The sequence below is a fragment of the Netta rufina genome (genome assembly GCF_964035555.1).
Source record: "Netta rufina genome assembly, chromosome: 5".
NCBI classification, from domain to species: domain Eukaryota; kingdom Metazoa; phylum Chordata; class Aves; order Anseriformes; family Anatidae; genus Netta; species Netta rufina.
Window position 1 is genome coordinate 53,109,049 of NC_140128.1, and position 19,038 is coordinate 53,128,086.

General features: G+C 49.9%; 1 protein-coding gene across 1 annotated transcript; it reads left to right on the forward strand.

Annotated features, from left to right (window-relative positions):
• Positions 1-10,186: 10,186 nt before the first annotated feature.
• SLC25A47 (solute carrier family 25 member 47) lies at positions 10,187-19,038 on the forward strand (the record flags this gene model as incomplete). Its single annotated transcript, XM_084288044.1, has 6 exons — positions 10,187-10,222; positions 16,084-16,127; positions 16,395-16,466; positions 16,730-16,912; positions 17,596-17,869; positions 18,752-19,038. Exons 1-6 carry the CDS (start codon positions 10,195-10,197, stop codon positions 19,036-19,038), a joined length of 888 nt encoding a protein of 295 aa, XP_084144170.1. The 5' UTR covers positions 10,187-10,194.

The following is a 19,038-nucleotide window of genomic DNA, read 5'->3' on the forward strand; positions in this document are numbered from 1 at the left end:
CTGTAATCTGTGAAGGTCTGTCTTGTCCCTGCATGCTCAAGCTGTTTGTAATAAGATTCATTTAACGCTACCAAACCCCACTATGGCAGGCACAGATGTCAAGTTGCAGAGGGTGGAGGCACTCCGTAAGTTAGCACAGGGAACATCGAGGGCTCATTGATAAAAAGTTTGAGACCTCAAGAGTTGGTTGACCAAGGAATGAACATGGACTTGATCCCACACTGGGGTTTCCTTTTCTTCATTTTTTCTTCCTTGGATTTTTTTTTTCCTGTTTGAGTTACGTTTGTGAGGCAAAGTTTATGGATAAAGCGAGGTTATTGAGCTTCCCTGTAGGGAGGACAACAGCTGTGAGCCTGTGTAGGTGCTTGTATTTGTGTGTGATGCCTGTAGGAGCTCTGTGATAAAAGGGAGGAAGTCATAGAGCTCTCACTATTTGTCACTATTACTTAGGCCAGATGTTTTGCCTATTGATCCAGGTCCTCATGCATGCAGTAAAGATACAGTTTTGCAGAAGAGAGCTTACTGATACTCATACAAACCCATATCTGATGTCTCTTTTCACTCACGCTGTTTCTCTAGGCAGTTCAGCAGCTGTGTCTGATCCTGTGCCCACCCCGCTGATGCGTGACGCCTCCGGCTCACGGCGTGACTCAGGCGTTGGTGGGAGCTCTTGTGCCCTTCAGGCTCCATGGATCCAGCTCAGCTGTGGCTGTCTTCCTTTTCATTCTGCTGAGGCAGAGCCAAGCACGGTTCCCTGGAGAGCTGGGGTGAGGAAAGCTTGTGCTTTTCTTGATTTCTTGTTGGGAAGGATTTAGCAACCTCTCTGGACAGTGAAATGTGAACTCACCAAAGAGAGGGCCTACCAGCTCACACAGCCTGAGAAAAAAGATTAGTTATAGTTTAATGTCATCCTTAAAAGACCTTGTTCCCTTTGTCCCATTGCCTTTTTGGTCTGAACTGTGGCTGTGCAGGTGGAAGAAGCTTTGTGGCTGTGCAGGTGGAAGAAGCTTTGTGGCTGATGCTGGAGGGCAAGGCAGGAGCACAGTTCTCACTTGGTTCTCATGCAAGAAGCATTGCTGTCAGCTTCGTTTTGACCTTGGTGGCACCCAGGAAAGATCTGGGAGAAGGTGAACTCCATGGACACCTGGAAATGGGAAGTGGGAGAGTAGGTAGGGAGAGGAAGAGATTTGGAGAGGTGGAGAAAAAAGAAGCATCAGGGCAGGACTAATGCTGCAGGTAAATGAAACACAGAGAAAGGGCAAAAGCAGAGCAAGTTAGGAATGGCATAGAAATGTGAGGTTATGATAAGCTTGTAAAAATCCTGGTATCAGTAGTGTGCAATAAAGTACATAGTGTTGATCCAGATGTTATAAAATCTTGAAATCTTGTTTGTGAGTCTGGCAACAACAACTGGCAGCGTCCCAGCAGACATCTCCCACTATAATATGGAGAGTGATGGGACTGGGGGGTCTTCTGTTTGCTCCCCAGAGTTTCACTGGGACTTGGTCAGCTCTGGAACCAGCTGTCAGGAGAATTTCCTTTCATATAGCCCTTTGCCATTGGCCTTTTTTTTTTTTTTTTTTTTTTTTCCCTAAGCTAAAGCATCACTACATCATCACAACTTGAGTGCTCATGACAGTATCCAGAGCAACTCATCCAATTCTCTAGTTCTCTCTTTATTTTGAGGTGGGGCTGGTGCTGCACTTCTCCTTTCTAACACCTACTTTGGCTCTATGAATCAAGCTTCAAAGGCTGTCAGAGGCAGCATCTCTCTGTACCCTGCTTATGATGTGAACCTGGGTGGGTGGCCATGAGCACGCAGCCATATGAGTGTTGCATCTACACTAGCAAACTGCTTGAAAAGAAAATCTTTCATTTTGCAAAGTCCAACACAACCAGGCTTAAAGTTCAGCTAGTGCTTCACCAAGTGGCTGACCATCTAAAGCAACAACAAATAAACCAAAACAGTGAAATAAGAGAAAGACTAGGATGCAATGTTAAGTACGAAAGAAAACCTTAGAAGCTGAGGTACTTTGTGGAAACACCCACTGTCTTTTCCATGTAAAGTCACTGAGCTTGTGTGGATCCATGTCCACTCTCTTAGTTTTCCTAAGCACTGTTGCATTCATAGCACCACTGGGAGTTATGTTACTGACTCAGGTCATTAGGATACTCCAAATCCTCAGGAAGCAGCTGCCTTTGAAGGCAGAGCAGTTATGGTGTTATTTGTAGTGGACTAAAAGTCTTTATTATCCATTAACTTTATGACCTTGGATGGCTTTAGGGTCTTCTCTGATGTTACTATCCCACTGGCTTCAAAGGTACTGTATATCAAATGTTGAAACTTCCCGGCCTGATAAAATCCCTTGATAAGACAGGTATTTAAAAGCATGAGCTGCAACTGATCCATTTGTACAAGAGTCAAGTGCTGATGAAACAGCTGCTTTGCTTACAGACCTGCTAACAGACAGGGTCTTGGAGACACCCCCAGATGTCCCGCTTGAGATCCCAGACCGCGAAACCCCTCAGCCCCAGGGGTGCTGAGCTCCAGAGAGGCAGAGGGTGTCTTGGTGTGCTGTGAGCTGCAAGCTATCCTGAAAAGACTGGTATAGCTCCAACTTTCCATGCTTTATCCCAGTGAAGTGGAAACACATTTATTACTGGGCGCACTTTTCCCTCTGGAAAGCAGGACCCTCGCAGCTCCAAGCAGCAGGGGTCAAGGTCTGACACATGCCTCCTGTTCCTTGTCTCAGCCTCTGCAAAGTGTGCACAGTGTGTTTAGTTCAGGGAGTTAGTTTCCAGTGCACCCATCTGTGGGAAAGGTAGGGGGAAGAAGCAGAATTTGTGCTAAAATGGTCAGCATCTGGCCATCCTGAGGAAGAATCCATCCCTGCTCACAGCCAGCTGTCTTGCCTCTTGTTTAAAATATCACTCCATAACCATCCCCCTGTTGCTCCCCTGGGAGCAGGTGAGAAACGAGCAGGCCACAAAACAGGAAAAGGCTGCCCAGAGTCAGCATTACCTTTAATTTCAAGCATAAAGGTGTATATTGAGTTCTGGGAAATAAACTGCTCTGTCTTTTCCCCTTTTGTCATGTTTCTTTTAAGCAGCCAGCTAATGAAGGCAGGTGACCCCACACAAACACCTCCCTCCACCCTTCATGCTGGGTCTTTTCTTCTCTCTTCATAGGTCCCACCTGTGTTCTCAGGCCTGTGCTGGTGCTACAATGGCTTTCCAAGATGGTAATAATTTTTGCATGTGCATTTGGGGAAGGAGTTAGGTCCAAAGCACCTGAGCTGTTATGAGGGCTATATTCTTTGTTTGCTGCAGGTGGAACGAGTTTGTTTGCTTCTGGCCTCTCCTGGAGAAAGCACGGGACACTTTGCATCTGCATGCAGTCAGAGATATGGAGAGCAGGGCTCCAGCAAGCACTAAGGTATTTGGCAGCACAGTTTTAAGATGCCAGCCACCACAGAGAGGCACACTGAGATAAGCGGGTGTGAGCTGAGCCCCGTTACCTGATTTAGTAACTGTCAGCCGAGTAGCTTTACCCATTCCTTCTGTGTATTAGCCAGTCACTCGGCAAATACACTTGTTACTGGTGACAGTGAGCAAAACCAAAGCTTGTTGAGAAATCACCCAGAAAAAGAAGAGAGAACTCAGTAGCTGGCATCTTTATAGCATTTTCCAGTCTGGACTTACAAACAATATAACCTAAGCCTCAGGCTGTTTTGGTGAAGCAGAAATGTGCAGTTGTGCCCATTTCACAGATAAGGAAAATGATTTGTCCTTGATTCCTAGGAGATGAGGAGGCAGAGATAGGAGGAGAACTTCTGCCTGCCTCCTGTCTGTCTTTTCAAGCCAGCCTGTTCTTACAGGAACCTTTCTGTGAGGCAAATGTTTTTTCGCTGCCAGCAGCTATACAAATACACTTGCAACACTGTGTACTTGAAATCCTCTGGCATGCTTTGTATCCACATGCAAAGTCAATTCTGGGAGACCAGGTCTCTGGCAAGAAGCAAAATGCTAAGTTACTTCAGAGTGTAGGCGCACTGTATGATGCACCAGTCAGTAACGCATGAGAAGGGAGAGCCAAAGAAAAGTGGGAATATGTTGTAAGGCAATACCACTAAGGTGTATGGACAGACATTTCTTGGCCTGTCTTCAAGACAGCTTCCTGCTCAGCATCCAGCTCCATATGGAATATGGTTGTTATTGCATTCGTGGCACACAAAAGGCACCTATTTCTCAGAAACCGAAAGAACAGGCCTAACAGCATGACTAATGCACCTCTGTGGAAACTTCCCAAGTACTCCACATGACAGGCACTCATACAGCTCCTGAACAGACGCCAAGGAAAGGACAAACAAAGGGTGATAAGTGAGGCTGTGAACTTCATGTGGTATTCAGAGACTAATGCTGTTAGCCCCAGAGTCTGAGTGTTCTCTGCTAATGCTGGGGGTGTTACTGAACAGGCTATGCAAACTGCTGGCTTAGTCTTCGATTTTTCTCCAGCTCGAGCCCATGGAAAAGGTCAGATTAATATCTGAGGCACATAATTGAATGCTGGCTGATGAAATAGGTCAGTATTTCTACTTGGATTGTGTACTCTGCTGCAAAGATTTATGGCAGACATCCCTGAGTGAGTATTGATCAAGCTTGTGTGGGTACCAGTAACTTTTCACTCACAACTATATGGGGATCTTCACGGGCATTAAACTTGCTTTGCAGCATAGTTTTTAAGGGAGGTGTTTTATTTTTGTTTGAATACAATAATTAATTCAGCATAATTTCACTTGTTCTCTGCTCCTGCAAGATAAAAATCTTCTTAAATTTCTCTGTATACATCCTGTCTTAGCATAAGCTCATAATAATGCTGGTATTTAAAAAACATTCTCTTTTCTGAACACATTGGTGCCAGTTTTGGCAGTTAAGTATCTTTATAACAATCTTTCTCATGTGACTTCAGCAGCTAAACTCCTAAATAATAATGGTTTATAGTTCTAGAGCTGGAGTTTCTTCTGAGTTTCCAGGAAGTGTTGAGGTTATTAAATCATATCAGATCAGGTAGTTCAGACAGGAAGAAAGGCTGCAGGCTAGTCAAAATAATACGGCATCCCGTATGTTTTTCACTGCTGTAAAGCAGAGGTCTAAGGTCTCTGTGGGGATGCACGCACTGGGAAAAAGGCAAATCCACAGATACTGGAGAGAGCACAGATTCTGCAACAACATCATCAGTGGATCTTGGTGCTTGCCACTGCTCCTACCAGAGCTGTTTTGCAGCCAAACAACTGAACAACTCCTGCTGCTCATGAAAGGTTTGAGGGCTGTGTATTAATATTGTCATGACAAATAAATAGTGTATTATTGCCAGGTGGGTAAAAGGAGACGGAAAGGGAGACTCCCTGCTGAGGGAGCAGGGGGAGGGAGCTCCTGGCTTCCCAAACCTGCTGCCAGGTCACTGGCTACACCTTCTCTTCAAGTGCAGAAAATGTACAAGAAGTTGGAAGGCTGGCTCAGCATGTAATTAGGAAGTCAATAACTGTCCTGCCATCCCCTTCCTCCATCACAGCCCTTCCAAAGTGCAATCACTCTCAGCTGGCATAAAGTCCTGTACAGGCTCTGGCTGAGATGGTTCACTGTCACCTTTCCTCCTTATCGTAAAGATTAGAATGTGGGAGGAGGATTTATACAACATTAAAAAGAACCACGAGGACCATGGGAGTTTGTGAAGGGTGGGTGCTAATGTTGGTATTTCCACCTTTTCCCATGATTTACTCCTGAATAGTGGCTGACAGATGTCTGACAAGAGCCTGAAATCCTTGCAGTGGCTTCATGGCAGCAGGAATAGAGCACACTGATTGTGCTGATGAGAGGATTAGTTACAGAGAGATTGAGTGACTTGCCCAAAGCCACGCAATAAATCTGTGTCACTTCTTAATCACTTGCAATCATCATCTTCACCTCCCTTGTGGGAGTGCATCATCTTCCCTTCCCTGGGAAGTTGTGCAGAAACATTACATCCTCCTATCAGCTTTCTGGAGGCAAAATCACCGATCATTTATACCTGGCTAAAAGCGATGCAGTGGCCAATGCTCAGAGTGGCTTCCTTGCTGGTTTTGTTTGTCTTGCTATAAAAGCTCTGCAGTAAATACATGAGTCCTTGGCATTGTTGGCTTTTCATTAATACCCAAGATAAAGCACAATGAGACAATTTGATCTGAAGCGCAGCTGGAGCCAAGAAGTCCCACCCCCTTTTCCACCCACCAGTGCACAAGCCAAGTGCCAGGACCTGCAGCTCATAGTGCTGGTGTCACTCTTCCCCCTCCTGCAATTTGCAAACAGCCCAGTGACGTAGCGGGGCTGTGATGTTTGCACAGCCTCCGCACTGAAGGGTTTTCTGAAATGAACTGGGGAGGAGTTGGTGGGCATGCATGTGAGTGTGATACTAGGCAGTGCAAGGGGAAGAGAAAATGCAGTAAGGCAGGAATGCTTTCTCTTCAGATCTGGCTCAATAAGTTAGCAGGTGGTTGCAGAGGCGAGAGGACTGGCTTCTCTTTCCCTTTGCAGGGTGGATGGAGCTGGAAAAGTCCTGGGAGCAGTCTGGGGAAGAAGAGGGATGCTCCTGCTGTTATGTCTCACCTAAAAGATGCCACTTACCATTGCTTACCCACCTACAGCTTCCTCTATCCACCTTTGCCTTTGCTCTATACGCTTGTAGCAGCCCTCTAACCTGGGTGCTGCTTTGACCGTGGTGCTGTTCCCTGTCTGGGTGAGCAGGCAGCTGCCTCCTCCTGCGAGCAAATGGAGTGTTTCATCCATCATGTGCTGTGCAGAAACTAAGCTCTTCCTCTCTTTTCTATCACTTCATTTCATAATTTGCAGATTGCTTCATATCATCAGATCTGTCTTGTCATCTGACAGCACCTTCCACACTGCTTTTTCAAAATCTCCTGTGAAATTCACCCATTTTGAACAAATCACTTCTAAACACTTTGCTTCTGAAGAAAAGATTTTTGAGCTATTTACAGCAGAGTCCTGCCCCTTGTAAAGGATCAAAGTGTTTGTGGTATTTATCAGACTTCCTAGGGTGTGCTTTGAGAAGACCGCCAGGGCTGAGACCAGGCACTTGCTCTGCATAGATGTAGCCCATGATGTTTAGTGCAGGCTGGAGTAGCAGCGATCTATGCCAGTACTTAGATATTGTGTTCCCTGCATGAAAGGACAACAGGAATGACTCACATTTGGTCTTCTGGAAGAGAAACTTGAAGATCTCCCTGAGAATTCAAGATAGCTTTGGGCTGGATTTTTGGGGCTGTCTTTGTTGATCCGTGGCATTGAGAGGGCTGAATGTTGATGTGTGTTTCTAACAAGGCTGGCATCTGGGAGCTGATGTATCTCTGAAACCTGGAGAAGAGGGGATGAAGGAGGAAGCTCCTTCAGCAAGGTGCACGGGACAGTGCTCTGTGCCTCTAGGAGGACTCTTGGCACAGGAGGCTGAATCTCTGCCCTAGGACCTTTCTCCTTAGGAGGGCGTTGGTCTGTACTGGGTGTCTGCAAGGACAGGAGGGAGAATTGCCAATCCCAGTACCCACCAGTGCAGGAACCTTGTGGGGACAAGAAGAGTCCTCACCACACCATTGGACCGTGGGGCTGGTGCCTTCCTCCCTGCAGCCTGCAACTGCGTCTCAAGAGGAAAGCAAGCAGCGGTCGACTACTTGCTGATCGGGGAGTGCTAGCAGGTGACAGCGTATACAATAACACAGGTCTCCGATGGGATTTCCTTCACTCTGAATTACTTCCTCTGTACTTGCTGGTGTACGGATGCTTCACCCCTCGCGTGGGGCTGCAGTTGCAGAGGGCTCTGCCCTCGTGTCCATCACATGGCCACCGGGCTGCGTGACTCACACGTGGCTGAAGGGGACAGCAGCGGGTGTGGGTGGCCACACACCCAGGAAGAAGGGCTGGAGACTACAGTAGCAGAGGCATTTTCCTGCTGTGACATTCCTCAGGGCTTGTATTACTCTGCTAAGAGCCCGTGAGGTGAATGTCCATGACGGAGCTCTGTGCTCGTGTCCTCCCAGAGCTGGCTGCCCTCAGCAGCAACCTTGTAGGGTGAGGGGAAACGTTTCGAGCACCAAAATGTCCCTCTTTCAGACAGCCTTCTTCTGAGACACAGTTTGTAGAGCAGTTCCAGGCATGTGGGAAATGTTTTCTTCTGGTGAACTTCGCCAAAATGACTGAAGGTTATCCAAGGGCTTGAATCTAGAGTCTGCTTCGTGCCATGCATAACAGACATTTTGATTGAACCATTGGTGTCAGTGAAGGGAAACAAAACAAGTGGTTACTTTCCTGTTGGAAGGGAAAGGTTTTGTTTGTTTGTTTTTCAGTCTCAGAAGGTTTCAGAGCTGAAGAAGGTGTAAATTTTGCTTGGCTGTTGCACTGTTTCATGGGAAATATTTATTAGCCCTAATACTTCAGGCAGCCAGTCTCTATTTTCTCGCTGGGGTTGCGTCAGTCACTGCAGTATCTAGAAAAATCCCCGCCCCCACAAAGCCCCCAGACATGTGATGGGAGGAACACATGGTGGCACTTTTCACAGTGGGAACGTCATGAGTTTCTTCACTTTGCCTGGAAGCAGCTTCCAGAAAAGCGACACCGAGCACCCTTGTCTAACCAGTGGTCCTGAGGACGCTGCTCCCTGCAGGTACCGCAGGCTGCAGGCTCCCTGGCTGCCCACCCGCAGGGACCGTGTCCTTGTCCCCATGTGTCACCGAGACGCCAGGTCCCACACCCTGTCCCGCTGCTGGAGGGGGGCCACAGGGATGTAATACTCTAGTATGAGGAGCACCTTTCCCCACACTTGGCATGTACAGGCTGCTGATGCACCATGAACAGCTCCAGCACAGTCACCAGAAGTAACAAGGGAGGGCTACTGAATAACCTGGTGTGTTTCAGCAGCTACATTGCCCTCTCTCTAGGTAATATTTTACTTCTGTTTTTAAGTTTCTGCTGTCCTCACATGACATTGCACTGGAGAATAAAATATGTTCTATCAAGCGTAGCGTGTGTGCAGGGAAAGATGCATAAGAAATCACAGAAGACAAACTGTTAAAATCCTTTAATTTTTGGTTCCCAGAAAATCCAAGCTCTCACGGTAATCTGTGCTATATGTCACTAACACTTCCAGAGCATACACTTCAGAGAGAAACAGGGTCTTGTGAAATGTGCAGGAGACTTAGCACTGGGGATGAAAGTCCTCAGCTCCTCTGTGAAGCCGACCCAGGGGGGCAGCAGCCGTGAAATTTTCTTTTCACTTTGCTGCCAAAATGCCTTGGCTCTGACCCGGGGAAACCTCATCAGGAGAAGTACAATTCAGGTCACGGCTTGGAAAGCCCTTTCACTGCATCAGGACTTTCAGGTTCATTGGGGGCAAAACTTAACCTCTTCTGCACACACATGGCAGCCCTCCAGTGCAGGGCTCTTGCACAAAAAAAAGAAAAAAAAAAAAAAAAAAAAAAAAAAAAAGAGAAAAAAGGCAATATGGCATTGGCATGAGCTTCATGTGTGCTAGGAAGTATTGCTGGATATGTGCATTCACAGTGAGTAGGTAATCGTTTATGGGGTTGTGGGTAGGGCTTTAGGGCCAGTTGTGTGGGGAGGACATCCAAGGAAAATTCCTTGGGGATGGATTCCCTGATGGGAAGGAGGTCTGCTCCGTCAGGAGGGAGGGATGGGGGCGCATCTCCTACACAGCCACGGTGCTGCCTCTTCATGATGCAGGGCGAGAGTGTCCTCCGTCAAACCCGAACCAGGCTGGCTGCTGGGGTTAATGAGTGCAATGGGAAATGGCCCTTTCACAGCCAGCCTTACCCTGCAAGGCACCACCCCTTGTGATTTTCCAGGCAGAAAGGCTCTGGCGCAGCATTGCAGGGTTCGGGGGATTACTTATTCACTGTGTTCCTGGAACAGCTCCAGCCTTCCTGTCCCTGCCTCCAGTGTACAAATTCATCAAGTATCCACAGGGCTCACAATCCCCCGCGGCAAGAGAAGGCAGCAGGGAGGTGATTCATATCGCAGAGCACACCGTCTCTGAAGGACCTGCAGGATTCGGGGAAGGCTGAGCCGGCATCCTCCCTTCTTCCACCTCCCTAACGCTTGTTCAGGGTAATTAAGGCAGCAGACTCGGTCCGGATGGATTTCATTGCCGGGGCCATCGGAGGTAAATAAATAAAGAGGTGCTTGTTGATGAAAGCGGGTAGCTGTGTTTCCTTGCTGCTAAGCCACCGGGCAGGTCGCAGCGGCAGAGCCAGGAGTCTTTCCGCGGGGGCTGCTTGGCGAAACCCTCTCCTGCTTTAACAAGTGGGCAATGTCATCAGGGCAGAGAGCGCGCTGAAATTGCCTTGTCTGAGGTCATTGCCCTGCAATCTGCTCCCTGATTCCAGCAGGAGGGAACGAGAGACAAAGTGGGACACGCTGCGTGTGGACACAAAGCAGCGGGTACAGCCCAGGCAGTAAATCCCAGCGTGGCCGAGGGGGTCCTGGCAGGGGCTGGCTGTGGATGCTGAGGACAAGGGGGGGCTGAGGACACGGCTGGTGAGGTGGGAGGGGTGGAGGCTCGGCTTTGTCGCAGCCAGGAAGGTCTGAGTGAACGGCATGTGCGTGGTCTTGGGCTGAGATGCGCTGGCAGCTGCTGTGGTTATTTCTGTGCAGGCGTGTTACATAGCAGGCTTCAGTATGGGAGAAAATAGGTTAGCTGCACTTCAAAAAAGGAAAAGGAGAAATGTGCTATTTCATTTCAGACATTTTTAGAGCACATGCTACTCAAACCCAGCTTTATTTTAAACCACAACATATAGGCACCGGGCTCGTATCTCTTCTGAAATCTGCCTGCCAGATCTAGCCTGGCATCGCGTACCAGGACAAGAGGCTTGGGGTCACCGCTGCCAGGGGCCAGGTAACCCGGCCACATGGCTGGGAGGCCCAGCCCAAGCCTGCACGTCAGAGCTGCTCAACTGGGATGACTTTTGCCCTGCTGCCCCTTTTTGCTTCTTGGTGCAAGCAGGGTGAGGCTCGGTGTCTCAGCAGCATCCAGCCCCAGAGGTGCTGGCTGCTTCAGGCTTTGGCCTTCCTGGGGTGCCAGGGGACCCTGTTTGGGAAGGGCCCCTCCTGGGAGAGGGGGATACAGCCAACCCCTTCCATGACAGCTCGTTCCTCTTGTCTTTCCTTGCTGAGGAAATCAGAGGGATTCACCAAACCTCCCCTGATGGGTGATGTGAATGGCTGGGCTGGGCTGTGTTTGATGGTTGGAGACCTTTGCTTTTGTTGGCACAGCTGTAGCTGAGCCACTTAAGGATAAACTTAATTGTAGTGCCCTCTGCCCAGCACCAGCTGTGTGCTACCCAGCTGCACACCGAGCATCTCCCCTGGGCGCCCTGGGAATGGGCTCAGCTGGACAGGGTGCTGGCTGCGGCTCTACCTGGGACCAGGAAAGGGCCTGCTTGTCTTAACACATTTCACTGACCCCAGGCTGTCTGAGAGCAGGGTTTTCCATCCTGTCATCTGTGTCCAGCTCAGCTTTTTTCTAAGATGTATAATGCAACTTCTCCATGGCAGACAGGACTGTTTTCTGCTGTGCTGTTCCCTGCTGGGAGTTTACACAAAGGCTTCTGCAAGGTAACCAAGCTTCGGGGCCTACCCCAACATGGGACAGCTTTCAGGGCTGGGACAACTTTTCTGTGGGAACTGGGATGTTGTTTGTGCTGAGTTTACTTCACTATTTGTGTTAGAGCTGAAGCAGTTTAGTGTTCCCAAGGAGGCTGCAAACCCAACTGAAATGCATCAAACTACTCAAGAGGCAACACAGATCACAGCAGAATCACAGAATCACAGAATGGTTTGGGTTGGAAGGGACCTTACAGACCTTCTTTTTCCAGCCCCCTGCCATGGGCAGGGACACCTCCCACCAGACCAGGTTGCCCAAAGCCCCATCCAGCCTGGTCTTGAGTACCTCCAGGGGTGGGGCATCCACAGCTTCTCTGGGCAGCCTGTGCCTGTGCCTCTCCACTCTCTGAATGAAAAATTTCTTCCTAGTATTCAATCTAGACCTACCCTCTTTTAGGTTAAAACCATTCTGCATTGTCCTATCACTCCTCGCCCTGACAAGGAGTCCCTCCCGAGCTTTTCTGTAGCCCCCTTTAGGTACTGGCAGGCTGCTGTAAGGTCTCCTCAGAGCCTTCTCTTCTTCAGGCTGAACAACCCCAACTCCCTCAACCTGTCTTCACAGGAGAGGTGCTCCAGCTCCATGATCATCTTTGTGGCCCTCCACTGGACTCGCTGTAATACATCCATGTCCTTCTTGTGCTGGGGAACCCGGAGCTGACTGCAGCAATCCAGGTGGAGTTTCACAAGAGCAGAGCCCCCTCACCTCCCTCACCCTGGCTGGCCACGCTGCTTTTGATGCAGCCCAGGATATGGTTGGCTTTCTGGGCTGCAGGCACACATTGCTGGCTCATGTCAAGCTTCTCAACAACCACCAACCCTAGGTCCCTCTCCTCAGTGCTGCTCTCAATCCATTCTCCAGCCTGTATTTGTGCTTGGGATTGCCCTGGCCTAGGTGCATCACCTTGCACTTGGCTTTGTTGGCCTCAGAATTGTGACCCTGATCTGTTTTCAGAGTGTTTTGGACAAAGCATGGCTTGAGCACCTCAGAAAAGCAGCAGAGATGCTGCCCTTCTGACACCCACGTAACCACCCAGCCTGGCTCAGGCACCTGCACAATTGTTGTGCATCTGCTCCGAGCTATTGCTTCTGTGTCCATGGGACAGGGTCAGCATCTTCAGCCTGGAAAGCAGTGAGCTGCTGCTGTGCCTCCAGGAGACAACATCATGTGAGAAGCAAGCTTAGTGGCTATGGAGACTTTCAATAACCAATAAATGGGTGGGATGCCCTGAAAAGCAGGTTATCTGCAAGGATATCCTTCCCACCCAATAAAGCCAGCTATGCTTTGAGAAAGAGGTTGAACCAGAAATCTCCTGATGTCCTTTCCAGCCTGAATTTCCCCATGTGTGTTTTCTAGCCCTGCTCCTGCAGCAGCCCACACCTGGCAGAGGATATGTACCGATGCCTGGGGCTACCACTGACCTGGGGGTGACCTGACACTTGTCCCAGCAGCAGGGATTTGGGATGGGGTAGCTGAGTCACCCAGCACCGCCCCAACAGGGTGGCAGAGCTGCTGCACACCCTGGCTTCCCTGTACCCTGCTGCGAGGTTACACAGCGGGCACACGCAGCCCAAGGGCAGATAAAATAGCCCACCTATGGAGGGAACGCGCTGTCTCCTTGTCCCTACAGCTAAAGCAGCCCTGCTGGCCACAGCCAGGGTCACGTTACTGGAAGGAGCCCAGCTTCTTGAGGGTATGGGACAGTTCTTATGCTCTCAACACTTCACAACATAAAGGCCTTTGGAAATTGCTGTCTACCCATCCAAAGCACAAAGCCATGATCCCTGCTGCTTCCAGGGTCTTGGAGCCAGGACTGTGCCCCCGCTGGGAGCTGTTGCAGGCCGGTGGGCTCTGTGTGGGGCTACTTGCTCTCTGCTGCCTGCTATTACAGTGACCAGGACCCCTCCTTGTTTTAGTTTCTTGTCCAAAGTGGCCTGATTGTGAAGAGAAGGTGAGATACCTGTTTTTGGGATGTGTGCGTTGGGGAATCTGCAGCCCCTGCTCAGTACCTGAGAATGTCCCAATGCAGTAGGTGTGACAAGCAGCTCCCTGCAGCCCGCTGGGGATCCCTCACCTGGCTTTGCCATCTCTTTCCCTCACAGCCGGGGGGTGTTACTCCCTGGGTGCCCCATAGGACCCCTCTCCCTGTATGCACGCTAGGTTCTGACAGGTTCTGCCTCGCAGACAGTGCATGTATGGGTCATGTTATCTTTGTCCCAGGTTATTAATATCGGGTGACATCGTACGGAGCCCTTCCTCCTCAGCCTTTGACAGACTTGGCTGGGCTCCTTGGCTCTTAAAACTTAACTGCCTTGGCTTGTAGGGAGCACAGTTCACAGGAGGCCCTGGTTGCTCAGAGGTGTTGGGGCTCATGCCTCCACTTTGGTGGAGGCAGTGAGAAATTCACCTTTATGTTCTCCCCCCTCTTGGTCAGTCCTTGAACCAAGGTGTGCGTTGGGTTGAGCAGCAGAGCGAAGCAGGTTGGTTTGGGGCAAACAAACCTGTGCTTGCTGCCTGGTGCCAGCCAGGAAGCTGGCATGGGGCAGGTGGCCCCGGGTGACTCGGTGCGTTGTCACTGCTGTGGCTGCTCCAGTCCTTCCAGCTGGGTTACACGTGCTCCCCCCTCTTCCAACCTTCCCTCATTTTGGTCCAGAAATACAGAAAGTCATTTCTTGGCCTTTTTTTTTTTTAACCTTTGCTGTTATTTATCTGGGGGCAGACAAAGCAGACAAAGTCTCTTGCAGAACAACCCTCATTTTCCTGCAAGCAGGGCGCTGTTCGTTGGTTTTTTTTTTTTTTTTTTTTTTTTTTTTCTGAGTTGTGCACTTCAGGATTGCTTCCCAGTGACTCCCACCAGCAGCTGCTGCTTTTCCCCAAAACACGGCAGCATTTCCAGAGCTCCCAAACCACCATGTGCGATCACAGATGAATGTACTCAGTGAAACACCCACAGCAACTACTGTATTTTTAAATAACTTTTATTTTTTTTTAAGAAGAAGTCACCAGGAGGCTGTTTCCAGCTGTGCACTGTCTGTGACTGCCCTGACAGGCTCACTCACGAGCTTGATCTCCGTGTAAATGACTCACGGGGGTACAGCACTGCTGTCACCCAGCACGATCCCCTCTCAGCTCACTTGGCATTCATAGACCGGGAGGAATTTAGCTGCTCAGGCCCCGTGCCCTGTCCTGTGGCAGTGAGGAGGTTGATGGAGGTTGAGCTACTTGTTGCCATGTCCATGCTGCAGCTCCTTCACTTTCCTCATCTGCCACCAAGGCAGAGACGTCTGATAGGATTAACGTGCTTCCAGCACCGGTGGCTATTTTAAGGTCTTGAGCTGAGGCTGGGTGTCAATGCAGGGCTGACAAATCCCCCTAGCACGCTGGAAATGCTGCTGCTCTCCCAGTCAGCTGCATGCAGGGTGTGCTGCTGGGCACGGCAGCTTTGTGTATACCTTCACTGTGCCTTCATCCTGCCCTGTCCCACACCACCCTGGGCTCCCATGTAAGGCTCTCTCTTCCCTCAAAACTTTGCTTTTGCTCCTTGCTTTGCTTTTGCAGTGTACAAAGTGTTTGGTGCGCATGGGAGATGCCCTTCAGAGGCTTAACCCAGTGAATCAGTGCTGATGAAAAACTGTAAAACCCAGTGACGTCCTCAGCCAGGGCTCCAGCTGTGCCCTGTGGAGTGCAGCCAGGAGGCGTCCGGTCCCTGGCATGCAGGAGGCAGTAGGAGCACTGCTGCTCTCTTCAAGGCAGAAGACAGGTAGCTGAGAGCCTGTAGTGCCCAGGGACCACCCCTCTCTAATAAGTGTCCTTGTAACTATTGCTTTCATTCCTTAATATTTCCAAGTCAAGCCTAGAGAGCCACAATTGTTCCAGAGCCCCCTCGTGCTTCACTCCTCTTGCAAGGGTGTTTGCTCATGGCCCAGAGAGGATTTAGTGCTGAAGCTGAGAGGGGGACCAGAAACAGCCCAGTATTGTGGATCATCCCCTCAGCCTTCCCACTGGGTTCCCTTTCCATAGGGCCGCACAGAGCCCCCGCAGCTGGTGGCATGCATGCAGCTAGCGAGGCTTTCTGTGTTCTTCCCAACCCGCCTCACACCCTGGTATTACTGCTCCTGTCAGATTTCCTGTAGCACTCAGATTCGCCCTCTGAGCATGCTTTGATCTCTCAGAGAAACCCGCGCATTTTGCGCCGTCACTGTTGGCGCAGGCATTGGAGCTGGAGCTGGACAGCAACCTGCTGCCAGGGACTGCTGGGCTCTGCAGCTGCATTTCCCTGCTGTCCCCTTAATGACCTCCTGGGGAAAAGGGCCTGTTGTGGTGTGTGCTGGTAACCGTCTCCAAAAACCTCTCTGTTTCAGGTGGCCTCAGCACAGCAGTGGGGTATCCGCTGGACACAGTGAAGGTACCTGTTGAAACTATTTCTTGACCACAGACTGAACACAAATAGCGCATCTGGCTTTTTTCTCCTTTCAGAAAACAAGTCCCATGACTGAGTGCTTTCAGCTTTGTCACAGCAACATATTTAATTTTATTTGTGTTGTTTTTCTCTTTAAGATTTTTTTTAAGGGTGTGTGTGCTATTTTATGGCTGATTAACTACTTTGCTGTGACATTTGTTGATGGCTTTTAAACCTGATTTCCGTATTTCTAAGTTGCCCTTGTATTTGTAGGTGAGAATTCAAACAGAGAGGCATTACAAAGGCATTTGGCACTGCATTCAAGAAACATACAGGACAGAAAAAGTAAGTACCTCTCACCAGCTGCTGATACATGTTATGGATGGCTTCTTGTTTCAGAGGAGCAGAGCTGCCTCAGCTTGAAGAGGACAGGCAGCAGTTATACAGGCACTGGGCTGGGAGAAGGGTTAGGATGAATTTTAGCTTTTCCACTGATCTGTAAGATGTAAATAAGCTTTGGCTCATTAGTGAATGTGCAATGTTTTCAAGCAGATACATTCCCTTGCCATTCTCTCTTAAAAGTCCTCTTTCCTTCTGTTTCCAACCAGGTTCTGGGATTTTACAAAGGGGTGTCTGCATCAGTTTTCTCAGTGTCACTGATTTCGTCCGTTTCATTTGGCACCTACAGAAACTTCCTCTGTAACATCTGCAAGCTGCGATATGGCTCTGCCGACGTCAAGCCTTCCAAGCTGGATGTTTCCCTGGCTGGAGGTGCTGCTGGTGCCGTGCGGGTAGGCGAGCAGCCAAGCAGGACAGCACAACAAGGGGTCTTGTTTGCAGACACACGGGGCTGGAAAAGCGGTGATGTTTTCTGCTGGGGGCTCAGCGGGATGCTGGCTTGTTTTCTCATGGGGTCCTGCTCTGTGACCTTGGCAAAGGCAAAACAAAACAGCAAGGAAGAAAAGCAACCCGGGCAGCAAACGTACCCGGTGGCTCTAATTGCAGGTTTATGTAAGAAAGACGTAAGTCGGTGTGCAAAGCATGGGCTGGTGTTTTGGCAGGGGAAGAAAGACCTGGCTGTTCACTGAGGGCTACTTGGGGGTATCAGGTTCTTGCAAATGTTGTAAAAAAAGGACAGATAGGCAACCTCTTACCTGCAGCACTGTGGGGCTGGGTCAGCAGGAGCTGTCACCCAGAGGAATTAATGTGTCCCCACAGTGGGCAGTGCCATGGTGTGGGGCAGCTCCGGAGCAGTTTCCCATAGGCAGATGGATGTTTGTGGGCATCTGCAGGCACCAGGATCCCCATTGCCCTGGGAGGAAACACACGCAGTCACAGGCAGGTGGAGGCAATCCTGGTGTTAGATAATAAACAATATTGCCTGAAAAGGTGGGAGACATAACCTGAGGGCTCAGGCAGGACGTGGATCACAGTTTAAAAGTGAAGGTTTAAGTTACATCCTCTAATATTACAGGTAGTGTTGATGGCACCCAGTGAAGTGGCTAAAGTTCGGATGCAGACCCAGAGGAACCCCCATCCTTCTGCCATGTCTGCCCAGCTCAATTCCAAGCCAAAGTACCGAGGGTCTCTGCACTGTCTGAAGGTGATCGCCAAGGAGGAAGGCTTTGGGGGTCTCTACAAGGGCTGCTCTGCATTGCTCTGCAGGGATTGCTCTTCTTCTGCAATATATTTCCTTACCTATTCTACCCTCTGTGACTGGCTCACGCCAGCTGGGAAAAATAAACCAGGTAGGTATGGGCAAGCATCTGGCATCACCTGCAAAAGTGATTTATTTTGTACCGGACTAGGAGGGAAATTGTGCTCTCAGGCTGCTGGGCTGCGGGTGTGCTGCAGGAAGGGCTCATGATGGGCCAGGTCTGAGGTCTCCCAGCTGTGATTTGGCTCCAAAAAGCAACCAGCCAGTTTCAGACAAGACCACATAGGTACCATTCCCCAATGAACATCTTCCTGAGAGACAAAGAAATAAGCAGAGCCAGCTGAAGCAGGCGTGACTGCTCTCAGCTGCTTTACACCTGTGCGTGTGGTGGTGAAGTGGAGCTGCCCCTGCACCAGCACCTGCAATGAATGCTGTGAAACCGAGGGGCCACGTGGTCGGTGTGAGATCACACAGATGCAAGAGCTGGACAAAAATTAGCTGCTGGAAAACATAAGGTTAAAAAACAAAGCTTGTATATGCCAGCAGCTTGAGGAGAGAATGCTCTCTTCCTCTTCCTCATCTATCCCAGAAGCTTGCTTTTTGAGCTGTAGCTCCTTTGTCCTGCACTTGTCTGGCTCCCTGAGAGACCGCCAGCCCCCTCACACATCGTCCTGCAGGAGCAGGGCCGGCTGTGGCCATGGCTCAGAGCACCGGCTGCGGGGAGCCGCCATGTGTCCCGCTGGGATGGCAGCAAAGCACGAGGGGAGATGCAGGCCCAGGGCCTGGGAAGGCCAAGTCTTTCATACAGTGTGCGTGGCCTCACAGCTCCTTCTGTGCCCACTCCCCTGCTCCTAAAATTGCTTGTAGCATGAGATTTGGAAAGAGTTTAAGTGTCTGGGGAAAACTAATCCGAGCTGCTTCTAGTCACACCGGTGCAAGGCCGGAATTCACTGCTCCTCCCTCTCGCCCGCAGGTTTCCTGGTTGTGCTGCTTTCTGGTGGCTTCGCTGGAGTCCTGGCCTGGGGATTAGCTACCCCCATGGACGTCCTGAAATCACGGATGCAAGTGGATGAATCGGGGCAGCACAAGTACAGGGGCCTCGTCCACTGCGCGAGACAAAGCGTGAGAGAGGAGGGCGTGAAAGTGCTTTTCAAGGGTCTGGGGCTAAACTGCATTCGGGCCTTTCCTGTGAACATGGTGGTGTTTGTCACATATGAAGCTGTACTGAGATTTACGGATCATTTTACAAACAAAAAGTAG